The following is a 16,512-nucleotide window of genomic DNA, read 5'->3' as shown; positions in this document are numbered from 1 at the left end:
GCAGGAATTCGTTAGAATTCTCCACCCATATTCAAACTAAATTTTATGGAAGAATTAGAGGCTTTTCAAAAAATGATTTTACTCTTTGACTTTTCCCTTACACACTGACTTCAGGCACACAGCATCAATCCACCCCCAGATATATCCACTGTAAGATATATATGCATATACATGTGGCCAAGGGGCCAGGCACTAGAAAAGGATAGTACAGAAATATGAAAACCTTAATTTGCAAGGTGTTAGAATTTTGAATAAGGTTCTTTCTCAACTTAATTTTTATTAATAATGTTAAAATATTACTTGTGCAGCAAATAAAAAGGAAACATAAAAGTCTCTTAATCTCAACTTTCTCTACATTCTTTCAACACCATTAAAATAAAAAGCAGGTTCACAGACCTCTTCTTTAGTTAAATGTTGTTCTCGCATTACATCCATGTAAGTCCTAGCATTCATTTTAGGATCAGGGGTCTTCCCTCCTGCAGAAAAGAACAGCAACAGGACAAGAGTACAATAAATAAAAGATAATTAGGTTCAACTGATTTATCTGCCCTGCTCTAATATTACATTATTCCATAATCATTTAATTTATTTTTTGATGGAAAACTTTAATAATTACACATCTTACTTTTTATTGAGTTTGCTGATCAATTTAACCTGTTTGAACACAAACATATCTACAGCAGTTTAAAACAAATATTTTAATGCATATAAAAACAAAATGACAGCACAGTTTAGAGTCTTCAGAAGTGATGGGTTCCTGGGTTGCTAATCCGGAATACGTACACTTTCGTGCCTTTGTCTCCATCAGCAGTTCTGACTTCAAGCAGCAGAATAGAAGCCTAGAAAATTATCTCTTTACCATTAGTAACACTTTGGAAAGATATTTATATTCAAAACATTACCTGTTGCAAGCTGTTAAAATCCCGACTACAAGTAACTATGACTAGATAAGTTCTTCATACAATGTTCTAAAACAGTTATAGTTTAGAAAATCTGATTTTTAAAAATATACCTCTAATCTTATTCTGATGTCATGTTACTAAAAAGGGCTTCATGATTTTTACTTTTTGTTGACCCAGAAACATATTTTTATTTTCTTAGAAAGTATAAATAACAACTGGAAACATATTACTTGAAATATATTACTTCTACCAGTTATTATGATGCATACAGAAAAAAAGTGGTGTACGAAGAGATGTGTTAGTCTCTTGGCTAAAGTTTCAGTATTTGCTTTTCAAACTTCAAAATATCTTAAAGAAGCCCAAACAATATATAACAAGATTCACAGAGGCACACTACGTTTTAGAAATGTGATAATTAGCTATACAAGCAGTATAGCATCACAATTTAGGAAAAACTAATAAAGGTCTAAGACATTTCCTATGCTGAAGATCATGCCCAATTGGTAGTGTCATTCTTTCTGACACTATCTCTGATAAGACTTCCTTTGGAATACTTTTTCACCATAATCTAGAGAGGATGTGTTGAACTGCACCCTTAAGAATGCAGACAGGACTGGCATATAGCAGTACTGCTGTAGGAAAGAAATTAAGGACAGTTAGTATGGGCCTGTGAATTCTGACATACATGTTTAAATCAATTACAATTATGCAAGTAAAAAAAAAGAATATCCCTACTAATTCATGCAGGCTGAAAGTCTAATTTGTAAACCTGCAGCAGAATCTAATTTTAAGAAACAGGCACCTAACTCTGATCTTGAAACTCACTCACCTGAGGAAAGCTTCCATCAGGCTCACTATGCCCCTTGTGCTGACCTGCACACTAAAATTAGCAAAACAGACTCCAACTATTAAAAATATCAAAGTCTTTGTATACATACTTTTGTTTTAACGTTAAGTATGCTTAGAGCTAAGTAGGTGCATTTACTAAACTATATTTAGAGCAATATGAGGGGAGCTCTAATGTGGAAACAGTTTCTCAAAAGTAACAATCCTAAAAATCTAAGACTTGGAATGAAAACTTTCAATAATTTGAAAGTATTTTGAGCAGAAAAACACATTTGTTCAAAGTAAAGAAAGCGTACCCAAAACAAAAGTAAAAGAAAAACCTTTAACCCTTTGCGTTTCTATGGCATTGGCTCATTAGTTTCTTGTCCTTCTACCTGGAAAGAAAACTGGCATTATAAAGATGAAGAATATGGCATCTGTGACTTCAACCAAATCTATACAAATCTATAAAGGGGGATTTTTAAAAAGAAAAGCAAATTCATAAGCATGCCAAAAAAAATCAAAGGGCTAAAGACAACTTAACACAAATAAATTTCTGAATACTTATAGAAAAGTGGGAAAGAATTACCATCTGCAAAAGGATCAAGACGCTCTGGGGAAATTATCATGGTCCGCCTGTGCTTTTTGTATTCATCTTCCCGATCTGCAATCTTCGGAGGTCGGTGCTCAGCAAATGGATCATACTGAAAAGAGGTATGTCTCACTTAACGCTCACTTATTAAATAACCAAAGAGAATGTCACAAACAAAAATCAGAACATTATAAAACATGTAAAAATGTTTAATAAATACCTAATATTATGTATCATTTTTCAGATAAATGCTAATGTGAAAAAATAAGATATATGGAAATGAGACAATTTCCATAGTTCAATCCTTCATGAAATGATGACCTTTTTGAAATAAACTACTATTTCTAGTTCTCCCAAATCAACTCTCCTCAGACACTGTAGTAACTTGATTCCTAAAATATGTGACTTTCCATTGAAATTGAGACGTTCAGTTTTCTTTAGCTGAATAAACTCTGGTTTTAACTTAAAAAAAAAAAAAAAAGTCACCTGTTCTGTTGATTGTGGTATATCATTAAGCAATGCCACAGGGGCATGATATCCGGGCTTCTTCTGACCAAGCAAACTTGTAGATGATGAGTAGTCATCGTCATCCTGCAACGAATGCCCCCAGAAAGCCACAAACAAAAACGTCAGAACTTAAAAACTAGAAAGAACACACAAAGATTCAATATGAAATCAAAAGACAACGTGATGAAACTTGTTAACACTTAGGGTTTTTTTTTCCACTCAAAAAGTTAATAAAGAAATTTAGTTCTCTATATTCTTTTAAAAATACTAAACAAGGAATCCTTTCTGTAAATAAAGTAGGTGTGGACTAGAAAAACCTGAGCATTTCATCTTCTCACAGAGCGCATGATGAAATTTGTTTTCAAATTTGGAAAATACAAACAGCTTATTTAGAACTCTCCAGTTTCCTTGTCTTTTTAACTTTCTTTAAAAACATGATTTAACCACAGAAACAAGTAAAATGTAATTAATTGTAAATGTATTTATTTCCCTAATAGTACGTTTAAACAGAACAATGTTATATTGTTATTTTACTAAGGTAAGAAGTGCAACAATGGATAGATCTCAAGAAGATCTTAACACCTCATTAATTTTATTCAAAAATGAAATGACAACTTCCCGCTCAGCGTCTGGAACACAGAGCCATCACTGCCTCTTACCATTAAGGTACGATAATGCAAATATAAGACTGATTAGCTTCTAGAAATTTTGCCTTTGGAACTTTAAAATTTTTCTTAAAAAAAAAAGTTCTAACCATAAAATTAAATATGGCTTGAATTTCATAAAAATAACAAGTTTCATAATCTATGTACATAGATTACTGAACCACACGAAAATGATCAGCTGTCTCACCAAATTTGGATGTTTGAAAATGGTGTGACAAAATATAAGCTATGTGGAAGATATGAAAACACTTTAAGAGATGTTATTTCAAAATGAGAGGCAGTCCCCCTTCAGAGTAACTAAATTAGGCATGAAAAGCCCATTAATATGAGTTAACAAGAAGGAGTCCACTCATGTTAAGACGCCAAGGGGGGAAAAAAACAGCACCAAGTTTTTTGGAAACAAGTCAGAAATCAAAAGTCACAAGCACAGACGGCTGTTTAAAATGAAGTCACTTCTCACTGGGCTACTCTAGACAGAGCTCAATAGGAAACAAAAAGGATTTACTTTACAATGGTTAATGATTTCCAGGTGCTTTGCTGGATAAACTAGTTTTAACATAAAGATTCAGAACTGAGCACTTCCAGAAGTTTCTTAGAAGAGAAGGACGCTTTTGACAGTTTTATCCTCCCAAAGGAAGATCTCCCAATCTCCAAGATGTCTCCCCAAGTTAAACCAGATGACTCAAAACAGAAGATTCCTTTATATTTCTTGCTCTCCTTCAAAATAATGCTTGGACTGTTTATATACTTTGTAACTTACATCTTCAAGTTCAGTTGCAGCAATAGATGTCACGTATCCAGCAAACCTGCTGTCACTTCCACCATAAATTTCCTGGTCATAATAACCTGTAGAATCAAGGCCCACTCCTTGAGCTTCATCAAGAGCTGCCTTCTTGCCTTGAATTTCTCGAATCTGTGCTTCAATATCTATAACAAAATTAATAAAATCTTCTTAATCTCATTTTCCAAAGAGCACTCAACACAATGCATTTTTCTACTGAGTATTATCAAAAACTCTTCTAAATACAGAAACTTCAAAATAATCATTCCATAAGGGGTTAAAGTAACTATACAAAGTATTGATTTTTAATAAATTTAATACATCTCCGCCCAACAGACAATACTTATGCACAGAGGAGATGCTTACTGCTTCACCAACTACAAGTTACTCTCACCTTAAGAATGGGTTCCAAAGTTCATTACACTACCGCTGAATTCTAACCTTTTCCTGCTTGAAAAAATAATACCGTTAATGTTGATTAAGGGACCAAGAACAACACTCAAGATTATTTAAACTCATCACTGCCAGAAAGGTAAAAACAGTACTGTGGAGAGTGGTTCGCAGACCTAAACGGGCAACAAATCATCTACACGGCCTGGTTTTGTTAGAATGCAGTAGGCCTATATCATATCAGACCCAAGTTTCTGCATTCCTAACAAGCTCCTAGGTGATGTCCTAAACATCTTCAACAGCAAAACAATAAAGGATAAAATCTAAATTCTTAAACACATAATACAGAGCCCTACACAGTTTGGCTGCAACCACCATCACATTAGATTTATGATTAGGAGTCTGAGCTTTAGACTCAAAATGTATGCCTTCAAAGGCTCTTTCTCTGCTAATTAATACGTTATTTAACCTATGTATCTCAGTTTCCTACAACATAAAGTTTTGTTTTAAGGACTGAAGGACATAATGAGCATGAAACACTTAAGCATTCAATGAATGAATTAACTCTTGCCATGTCTCACTCCCCAAACACCATGTCTAGCCATAGGTCTGACATTCAGAAGATGCACATGGTTGACTTCCCTGGTGGCACAGTGGTTAAGAATCCGCCTGCAATGCAGGGGACACGGGTTCGACCCCTGATCCGGGAAGATCCCACATGCCGCGGAGCAACTAAGCCCGTGAGCCACGACTGCTGAGCCTGAGCTCTGGAGCCCGGGAGCCACAACTACTGAGCCCATATGCTGCAACTACTGAAGCCCGCATGCTTACAGCTCATGTGCTGCCACGAGAAGCCACCCCAACGAGAAGCCTGCGCACTGCAACAAAGAATAAGCCCCGCTCGCCACGACTAGAGAAAGCCCATGCACAGCAATGAAGACCCCAAAGCAGCCAAAAAAAAAAGAAGATGCAAATGTGGTGAATGAAGTATCAACTCTTTTCAACTGCTTTTTTAATTTTTCAAGACTGAAAAAAATTAAAGCAGTACAATGAACACCCATACTCTTCACTTACATTCATCAACTGTTTATGTATACAAGACATAAAACAAATACGTGTGTGTACATGCAACTTTTCTAAACCATTTAAAACCCCTAATATTTCAGCATGTATTTCCAGATCTAGAACATTCTCCTGCATAACCACAACAGTATTAACATGCTCAGGAAATTAAACCTAGATATGACATCATCTAAAATACAATCCAGTTTCATATCTCCCCAATGGTCCTAGTAACATCCTTCATAGATGGTCCCTTCTTTGATCCATGATCCTAACAAGAACCACACATTGCATTTAGTTGTCACGTCTCTTCAATCTCCTTTGAATACTGACTAGTCTTCCAACCATTTTTTAAGTCTTTCCAGACAACAGATAACTTTAAATTACAAACTAACGTTTCATTTTAATAATATGAATAACATATACATGTGTAAAGAAAAAGAGTTTCTACTGCCAGTGATCTGTGGCCTAACAAATAGATGTTTCAATTTGTGCTAGCTTGTGCTAGCTCATTACCTTCAACTGAATTGTCATTTAAAAAGCTTTTAAAAGCTCATTTACTAGTTTGCAAGGACCAAAAGGAAAAAATTCAAGTGGCACAAATGCCCAACCCCCTCCCCCAGCTAAGGGAGAAAACCTTCTCTAGTTCCTCAAGATGGGGTGTGGTTTAAAATAGAAAATGTAATAACATTATCTAGTCTGAGGCACAGCTTGTGGGAGCAAGTCTCAGAAACTCAATATAATGCAATAGGGTTAACACTGAAATTAGCAGTCCCAGTTTGTAAACACATCTCAAAATTTTTGTACTGTGTCACAGCACCGCCATCACCACGCATTTTTCCTGCATTTCTCCCCTCAAAACTGTTACAGCAGCACAGGCAGCCAGGGGCCTCCACCACGATTAATCACAAACAGAAATACCTCATTTGACAAGATGGGGTGTGGTTTAAAATAGAAAATGTAATAACATTATCTAGTCTGAGGCACAGCTTGTGGGAGCAAGTCTCAGAAACTCAATATAATGCAATAGGGTTAACACTGAAATTAGCAGTCCCAGTTTGTAAACACATCTCAAAATTTTTGTACTGTGTCACAGCACCGCCATCACCACGCATTTTTCCTGCATTTCTCCCCTCAAAACTGTTACAGCAGCACAGGCAGCCAGGGGCCTCCACCACGATTAATCACAAACAGAAATATCCTCATTTGAGCTGGCTGATTCATTTTACTATTCTCTCTGCTGTTGCTTCTGTTTTAAGTATTTATATATATATATATATATATATATATATATATATATATATGTAAGTTTTAACCCATATTTGCTCCCTTCCCTCACCCCCTAGGAACACTTTTTCCCCTGGTATAATACAAAGAAACCTCTCAGGGATTAGTAGATTGGCTAAAGGATGAGTGGAGATCTACCTTTCATTTTTTCCTTTTTTGAGCATTTCCATTTCAGCAATGTTTGAAGCTTTTTTTTTTCCCCCAACCACTAGGTACATGTATCACTTTTAAGTAAATAGGTCCTTTTAAAGAACCACAAATGCTACCGCCATCAGGATCCAGGCAAGAAACATAAACGGGTCAATCAGGCCAGCCAAATAGTATGCCATCTCCCCTCTACAGCATCAGTGTGGTCTACTGACCACTTACATCGAAATCACCTGGGGCACCTGTTACAAGGACAGACTCCTAAGCCTCAGACACACTAACTCAGAACCTCCAATGTATGAGCCCAGGCTTCCACATTATTAATAAACCCCCCAGGAAGCTCATACCTAGCCCATCATCCCTCCATTTCCAGCCCCAGCTCACTCTCACCAGAATCACCAATTTTATACTTTCTTCTAGGTCACATACAACTAAAAAACCAGAAAGGGGAACTATTTCATAAAAATTGCATCACACAACACCTATCATTGTGCAGTGTGCTGCCCCACCAACACATCACAGTTTTATTTTCCTTCTAAAGAACTTTTCCATTATAAGTTTTCAATAGCTATTATCCTTTTTTGGATAATATATTTATTCAGAAACTACTTTCATCTACTGAATTTTACCTACGGATTTTATGTCCTTACTGATTAGCAACAATTTTCTTACAAAGGTACACAAATATTGAATTAGCATTTGTATAAAGCCTGTATGAACTGTGACTGGATACTTATTGAATCAAATGGGGCTAGGCAGCTGTTCATGGTTAAATTCTGAGGGCGAGGTTCATTACTAAATTTCAACAGGTTATGTATATAGTTCAACCAGTTACTATTTCTGTATCTTTATCTGTATGGATTAAAGTCCCAAAAGCTAGTGGATTTTGTTTTGCATTGTAAACTGCAGCGCATTTACAAAAATCGTGTTATCCACAAAATTACAATAGATTCCACAAAACTCAGCAGTTAAAAAAGTGACAGAATTAAAAACTAGAAAGCCCTGTAATTATTTCTTAATAAAACTTGTGCCAAAATACCAAACATAATACAATCAAATATTTATGAGCAAACAAATGTACCAATACGTTCATAAACAAGGTAACTGTTTTGTTTCCAAAATAAAATTTGTGGAATACAGCAAAATATTAAGAATTGGTAAAGCTGGGCAATGGGTTACACTATGTTCATAACATTTTTTCCTACACTTCCCTGTATTATATCTCATAATAAAAATGTAACTTTCAATCTGTAGAAGTCATTAAAAGTAATTTTTCTGGGCTTCCTTGGCGGCGCAGTGGTTGAGAGTCCGCCTGCCGATGCGGGGGACACGGGTTCGTGCCCCGGTCCGGGAGGGTCCCACATGCCGCGGAGTGGCTGGGCCCATGAGCTATGGCCGCTGAGCCTGTACGTCCGGAGCCTCTGCTCCGCGGCGGGAGGGGCCACAGCAGTGAGAGGCCCGCGTGGCGCAAAAAAAAAAGAGTAATTTTTCTAATTTTTCTCCCCAGCAAGGGTTTATAAAAAACTGGGAAAGAGAAAAAAGTTGTCTTTAACTCCTTACTTTCAAAGCTAACACTAAATCACAGCTACTGATATGCAGGTATTCCTGTACTTCCTTAAAATACGAACTAAAAATAATCCAACAGGTAATTCCTGACAGCAAACGATGAACGCATAAGACTTGACACCAAGTATGAAAAAAAAATGAGGTGGAATATATTCAAAAGAATAACCAGAGATCTAAAATATTAAATAAAAGACTTGGACTTCCCTGGTGGCACAGTGGTTAAGAATCCCCCTGCCAGTGCAAGGGACACGGGTTCGAGCCCTGGTCCAGGAAGATCCCACGTGCCACGGAGCAACTAAGCCCATGCGCCACAACTACTGAGCCTGCGCTCTGAAGCCTGCAAGCCACAACTACTGAGCCCAAGTGCCACAACTACTGAAGCTCGAGTGCCTAGAGCCCGTGCTCCGCAACAAAGAGAAGCCACCACAACGAAGAATAGCCCCCACTCGCTGCAACTAGAGAAAGCCCGCACACAGCAACGAAGACCCAACAAAGCCAAAGGAAAAAAAATACATATTTAAATAAAAGACTTGAGGAGGCAAACAAAGAAGGAAATGTTTATGCTAATCTGTTCCCACCTAATCCCTTTCCAATTTCGCATCTCTGTAATTCAAGACATTCAGATGTGAAAATTAAAAAAATGAACACTGTCTGCTAGACACCACAGACTAGGACCTCCTAGTGGCCATACATATGATTGCCAAGAGCTGGCACTCTAATCCACCCAAACCCATAAATATTCCAGTCTTCATGTTGTGCGCATCAAGTTTGTGCTTTTTTATTACCAAGTAGCATTCCATTGTACTACAGCGTGTTTACCCATTCTCTATGGGGCATTCAAGTTGTTTGAGTTTGTAGAGGCTGCTGTAAACATCAGTGTACAGGTTTTTGTGTGAACACAGGTTTTAATACCACTTGGGTAAATACCTATGAGCAGGATTGCCGAGTCTTATAACAAGTATTTGTTTCATTTTATCACAAACTCTTGGTTTACTTAAGCAAGTTTAAGGACAGAGGAGAACAGAATTATTCTGTACAACAGAAGAATTTTGAGAAATGAAATGGAGAAGAGGAATTAAGGGAACAAGTAAAATGAAGAAAAGCTGGGGTAAGTGAAATTATAAAATTCCACAGTTTTATGGTGTTAAAGAAAGGGTAACAGAAGGTAGAAACATCTAATATGGATTTCTAAATTATCTGATTATCTGAATGAAAGCCTCACTTCTGTTCTCCACCCAACCCTACCCCCATCTTCAGTAAAGTCTACTGAGGGCGAAGGAGGCTTCTATAGTAGGACTCTTGGTTACTAATGCTGAACACTTAAAAAGAAAGCAGGGATTCCTTATCTTAACAGCAGATTTGGAATCCTAAAATTAAAATTATGCATAGTCCTTCAAATCCCCAGAGTTGGAAGTGGTTAAAAAAAAAAGGCTTAGACAAGAAAAAGTACTAGTTAAGTATTAGACTTGTATTTACCAAAGAGCCTGAAAGAGCCTCACTAAAGGAGGATCCTTGAGGGTAAAGGGTCAAGGGGTTTTGACCGGGGTCAAAACGGGGTTTTTCTTAAGTTGGTATTCGTATTTTAAGGCATGTCTATCACTGGGAGTCCAAAAAAATAACACACACACAAAAAACTATTTCAGGTAGCAGTTAAGCTTATTAGAAAATTTTGAGAGTATATTCATTGCCATTAAAATTATAGTGGGATGGGCACCTGAGTTTGCAAGTCCTTTGTTAGAGCTCCTTGCCATGGCTAGTCCAACCTAAACCTGAAGTATGATTTCAGAACTGTGCTCACTTCAAAACCCAATAATATTCTTGGAGCTTCCCTTGCTTGTGGGCCTACTGACACCTTGACTGCAGCAGTAGTGGTGGGAGAGTCTAAGAGAAAGTTGTGAGTGTTTTTATTGCCATCTTCTCTTTTCCCTCTAGACTGTGGGAAACTCTACAGGACAAAGATACTGCAGCAAATTAATGGCAAGAAAAAGAGATGGAGGATCAACGATTTAAAGACTAATCACAATGTATGAACTTTATTTGGAACTTGATTCCCAACACTGACGGATATTTTATTATAATTTTAGGTGCAATAATGGTTTGGTTTTTTTTTTCTTATTGGGCCACACCGCACAGCTTGTGGGATCTCAGTTCCCTGACCAGGGACTGAACCCGGGCCACAGCAGTGAAAGCACCGAATTTTAACCACTAGACCACCAGGGAACTCCCAACAATGGTATTTTTTAAAGTTCTTACATTTTAGAGATACACACTGAAAAATGTATGGATAAAATGATACATCTTGGATTTGCTTCAAAATAATGGGAAAGGTGGAAAAGACCAGTGAAGAGATTAAACAAAAGTGGCCTTGCCTTTACAACTGTCCAAGCAAGATGATTAGATGATGGGCACAACGTGGGGGTTTATTTTACTATTATATTTTTGTATATGTTTTCAATTTTCAATAAAAAGTTAAAAATTTTTAAAAGCATAGTTTCTCCCTTTTTCCTCATTCTTGGTTCTCCTTTCTTCTAAACCCTCTGAAACCACACCCTCTGACCCCATGCAACAGAAAATAAAAGCTCTCTCTTCTCTGAAATGGAGTCCTCTGCTACACATAAACAGAGTTTTTTTTTTAGTTCTTTTACGTAATAACTTTAATCTTAAAAGTTCCAATTCTTTTTCTTTGTCATTTTCTTTCTTTTCCAGCCTTACTGATCTTGCAAATGATGGTAACATAAAATCTTCTAAATGTTAATATACATATTTTAAAACCTAAATTTGCTCCAATGATCTACAAAAAATAAATGTTATTATTCAATTGAAACCCCTCTTTTTGGAGAGGAATTCTGATCCTAGGAATATTTTCAACTATCAGAGAACAAATCCTTCCCTAGGAGATAGAAATTAACAGTGTGAATTAATGAATAAATTTATGAACTGGCCCATTTGAAAGCTCAATTCACTCAATAAATAAATTTCCATTTTTCATTTACTTAAAAATTACTGTATTACTTTTATAATCCAAAAAATGTGATAACTTAAAATTTAAAATTATAGACATTTTTCTGACATAAATACATCAAATGTTTTATCTGGGAACTGAGTTTGACATCAAAAGACAGTACTGCTGGAACTAGGGGTCTTTTAAAAGATGGGCAACATCTAACCTACTGTTTGTATTTTAAACTAAGACCTAAATATCAAACTCTGAGATAAACCACCACTGGTCACATCTGATACACCTGTTTAACTGCTCCCCACCAATTCCGTTCTACTGGTTTCCCTTTCTGTGCCTTTTCTTTCTTCTATGTCTCACACATTGCTAAGTCCAGCTTGCAGCACTTCCTCCTCCTTGACATATCTTTATTCCTCATTTTTAATCTGTATTATTTGCAACGTTCTAATTACTGTTCATTATGTGTTACACAGACACAGCCTTTGGATGTTCATCACTCACTGACACCTTTCAGTCTCGCCCATAAGTGACATCTAATCTCCACCAATCAGAAGCAGGTGGTGAGCAAGGATTTCTAAAATATGAGACTTCCAAAGGACATCCAGAAAAATAGAAAGTATATTCTGTATACCAACTCTCAATCTTTTCCTTCAACAAAACCCCACTAGGACAACTAACTATAACAGTAAATTATTTTACTAAACACTACAGATAACAGTTCCTAAATGATTAATTCCTAATATCAATAAAATTAATTCTTAAATAATTCTACAGGAAAAATTTTTTTCAAAATCTTTAAGCAATTTCTTTTCCTTTTTATTTTGACTAGCAACATTCATCCTGAATATCTACAAAACCAAAACAGTAACTATTCTGGACACAGGAAAATAAAAATCTCAGAAGATTCAGAGTAACAAAATGATTATTCCAAGCCATTCTGCAAGCAAGAGACTAAGGGAGAAAACTTTTTCAGCCTTGTGATGCCCCCCCAAATCCATTCAAGGCATAGTGGCAAAACAAGCCAATATATGGGATTTTTGGATAATCCATCTATTTTCCTTTCCGAACAGAAAAGTGTGTATTCTCTCATGGGCCAACAGCTGAAGCTGCTGGATGGCAAGATTATGCACATTAATAACTATATACACGACACAATTTAACATGCAGAAAGGGATTATATTGGACTTGAGTAAGTCCAGCTCTTTTTATATTTCAACACTGGAAAGCGTAAGCCACACTGACCCAGGATAAAAAAATAATTGGGTTGGTTTAAGAGGATGTTAAGGCTTGATCCTAACAGAAATATCTGAAAGGAACATGACAACAAGAAAAAAAAAGTTATCAGTTTGGTTCAATGATGCGAAGTAATAGTCTGTGAAAAGAACCATATTGGAAGGTACAACAATAACCTACTTCAGTTTGAATACAATATTACTTACTTCACAAGACTCAATTACAAAGTACTGATGCAGCCACTACTTTAACAATAAATTATAAGGTACAACAGAGCAATGTCTTTACCAGCAACATTATTTACAACGAAAAGATCATATAATCTTTATTTAAAAAGGCAACATGATAGACAACTCTAAGACAAAAATTAAACAAGTATTACACATTGTAAAAAGTTTCTCCAGGGGCTTTCCCTGGTGGCGCAGTGGTTGAGAGTCCGCCTGCCGATGCAAGGGACACAAAGGTTCGTGCCCCGGTCCGGGAAGATCCCACATGCCGCGGAGCGGCTGGGCCCGTGAGCCATGGCCGCTGAGCCTGTGCGTCCGGAGGCTGTGCTCCGCAACGGGAGAGGCCACAACAGGGAGAGGCCCGTGTACAGCAAAAAAAAAAAAAAAGTTTCTCCAGGGAATTCTCCGGCAGTCCAATGGTTAGGACTCGGCACTTTTACTGACGTGGCCCATGTTCAACCCCTGGTGCAGTAACTAAGATCCCGCAAGTTGAGCGGCACAGACCAAAAAAAAAAAAAAAAAAAAGTTGCTCCACTGAGGTTCACATTCAAGACCTCCTCTCAACTGCTTCAATAACCTAAAAAGTTGCCCTTACTCCCTTTAGGTCATCCTTCACTCTGCAACCAATGACTTTCCTAAATCACAGAAGTAATCTGTTACCTGGGAGAATGAGGAGGGCACTTTATCCTGTAGATATCTGAAGGCCAAAGTGAAACCTAGCTCAGTGTCCAAAGCCTTCCCTAGTCTGATGCTAACCTAACATTTCTTCCTCTGAGCTCAGGAGGTTCCCAAAATATAAGTCCTACTTCCCACCTATCTTAGCCAAACAGATGTATCCAAACCTACCCAATCGTTCAAGTTTGTGTCCCCTTTCTGTGACACCCTTAATACTTACGGTATAAATTAATCTCTCAATAAGTGTTGATAAAATATTCAGCACTCATCACACACGAGGTACTGTCGATTCCAAAGTACACTTTCTGTACACAACTTCAATGTGGAAGAGAAAACCTTAACACAATAGAATATTCTAAGTAATAACGATTTATAGAGTGCTGCAGTAGCAGCACAAAAAACAAACACCAAGAAACTAATTCTGCTCCAGGTTATCAGAGATGGCTTAACAAGTGAAAACAGAAATGGACCTTGAAGACTAGCGTTCTCCCGGAAAATGTCATGAGGAAGGAGCAAGAAACTATGTAACATTCATCACTAACATTCATCCCACTGTATTATACTCCTAAGTGATGGACAGTATCTTGTATACAGACGGTATTCAGATGTGAAACTGAATGCTCCAATACTTTCTTTATGGCCTCAGCTAATTCATAGTGATAGGAAGCATAATCCCAAATAAGAAAGCAATTTTGGTAAATGAACTGCAATCTTCTGTAGACCAAAACTTTCAACTGGGTTTCTAAAACGCAGGAAAACTAATCATAACTTTGATTTTCCTATCCAAAAGTATCTTATGATAAAGATACCAATAAACAAGTAATCAAAGCCACAAAATGCCCCAAATAATCTACTCCTGAATAAACAAGAATAGCCAACATCCTTACTTTTTCTAATTATTTTGCAAAAAGTATGTTTGAGATAGTCTAAAGACAGAAATGCCTAAAAAACACTTCGCAGTTAAAACAGTGTTTAAATCCCAAATACCTAACAAGAATAATAAAAATATTAAAGTTATTGCCACTTCATTAGCCTGTTTCTTAAGTTGCAGAAAGCTAGACTTCAGTTCCCATGGGTGATACAATTATTAATAGCCCCAACCAACATTTCCAGATGCATCTACTTTTTTCCTCCTTGCACACTCTTTTCCTGCTACAGCCAACCACTCAAACACATCTTTCACGACTCACTGCCTAGGTACAAGATGGTCTCTCGGGCTCAAATGTCCTCCCCTAATTTAAAACCGATTGATCCTTTTAGACCAGGGACACCTCACCTCCTCTATGAAACAGCCCTAAGTATAAATTAATTACTCCGTTCGTTACCCAGGTTCCCAGAACATGTTGCTTATACTTTTTTTAAGCATTCATTTGCCTCATATAAGAATGAAGATGTATACTTATCTGTTTCCCCACTAGGCTGTAAAACTTGATTGGCCTTAGTCTTTATTACCTCTCACAGACTAACCCCGAGCCAGGAACCTAGAAACGATGCGTGAAATAGTGACTCTTGGAAGCTCGTGCTTGATGAAAATTTCAGATTCCAAGTCAGAAATCAAGGAATGCAGCTCCAACTTCCCATGCCTCATCTTTTCTCAACAGTGACCCTACTTCCTGTCATTTGTGGACACTCCCTGACGGGGGACTCCAGCCTATTCCCAACATTTTCCTAATGCATACTCTGTATTCCACAAAACGACCAACTACTTCAAATGCTTTGGCCATTAATGTGCCTTTCTCTCTTCCACCAATAATATGGTGGGAAGAAAAAGACCTTTGCTTTCTTTGGAGGAAGAAAACGACCCATATTATACTAAAAGTGATCCAGGGAGGGAAAAACTACAAGATTTTATTCCCAAATCATTTCGAACAACAACAAAAAAACCCCAAGATAAGTATCTTGGACGCCTGAAGTCATGCAGATTAACCAAGGTTAAGAGTAATGGGCCTCAGTCTGACTAAACTCGACTGAAGGCTGCCCGGAAAGCGGCTGCCGTATTTCAGTGCTTTTCTGGCTCTCCCATGCACAAACTATGCCAACGGCAGTTCCGAGAGGCGAGGAAGACTTTGTTCCCACGCGCTCTTCCCCGCTCCCTTGCCCAGGAATCCTCCTCAGAAAGCCGTTTAACGAGGCCCCCGGGTCAGAGAAGAAAAGCAACGCTGAAGCAGCAGCTCCCGAACACTGAACAAAGCGCCTGTCGGGGGTGTACGAGTAGGACGCCATTACGCGGGGCAGTGGCCTGCGCCGCTGGCGCCGAGCAGACGACGCGGGCCCCGAAGAGCGGGCTCGGGCCCCCAGAAAAGGAACCACAGGAAGAGGCAAAAACCTAGGAAGCCAAAGTCTTAGCAGGTTGGGCAGCGGAGAACCTACGTAACAAGGGAAAGACCGCTTACCTTCGTGGGTTTTCGCGATCTTCGCCATTTTGTCCACTCGAACACACAGACGGAACTGGCGCTCCCAAGAACTTCCGCTCGTCGCCGCTGCCACGGAGAAAAACAGCTGGGGGCCGCTCTCCACGCAAGCGCCAAGCGGGAGCGCGCTCCGTCGATGACACGTGACAGAACAGCCACCTAGCTAGAACAGAGAGGTGCATTGTGGGTGGAGGGAGGAGCCAGGGTTGGGCCGGAGGCGGTTTTCCCGGTAAACCAGAAAAGGGCTAGGTGAGCCTTGGTGCCTTAAAGTGAGTAACTCTGCCCT

The 16,512-nt window shown here is 38.1% G+C and overlaps 1 protein-coding gene across 2 annotated transcripts in view; it reads right to left on the bottom strand.

Annotated features, from left to right (window-relative positions):
- The window catches only part of SF3B1 (splicing factor 3b subunit 1), a 37,165-nt gene extending 20,887 nt beyond the window's left edge, over positions 1–16,278 (bottom strand). Inside the window, exons 1-5 of one of the 2 annotated variants that reach the window (XM_007465699.1) lie at positions 16,209–16,278; positions 4,252–4,418; positions 2,806–2,910; positions 2,317–2,431; positions 397–476 (exon numbers count right to left, since the gene is read on the bottom strand). In XM_007465699.1, coding sequence (XP_007465761.1) covers positions 397–476; positions 2,317–2,431; positions 2,806–2,910; positions 4,252–4,418; positions 16,209–16,236 — 495 coding nt within the window. In that variant the 5' untranslated portion in view covers positions 16,237–16,278. Of the gene's footprint in view, positions 1–396; positions 477–683; positions 840–2,316; positions 2,432–2,805; positions 2,911–4,251; positions 4,419–16,208 lie in introns of those variants that run through there. The other variant, XM_007465700.1, reaches the window with a different exon arrangement.
- Positions 16,279–16,512: the final 234 nt, after the last annotated feature.

This window comes from Lipotes vexillifer, unplaced genomic scaffold (genome assembly GCF_000442215.2).
Source record: "Lipotes vexillifer unplaced genomic scaffold, Lipotes_vexillifer_v1.1 scaffold113, whole genome shotgun sequence".
In the NCBI taxonomy this organism is placed as follows: Eukaryota; Metazoa; Chordata; class Mammalia; order Artiodactyla; family Lipotidae; genus Lipotes; species Lipotes vexillifer.
Note: the sequence above shows the minus strand (reverse complement) of the source record. Positions and strands in the feature narration are given on the sequence as shown.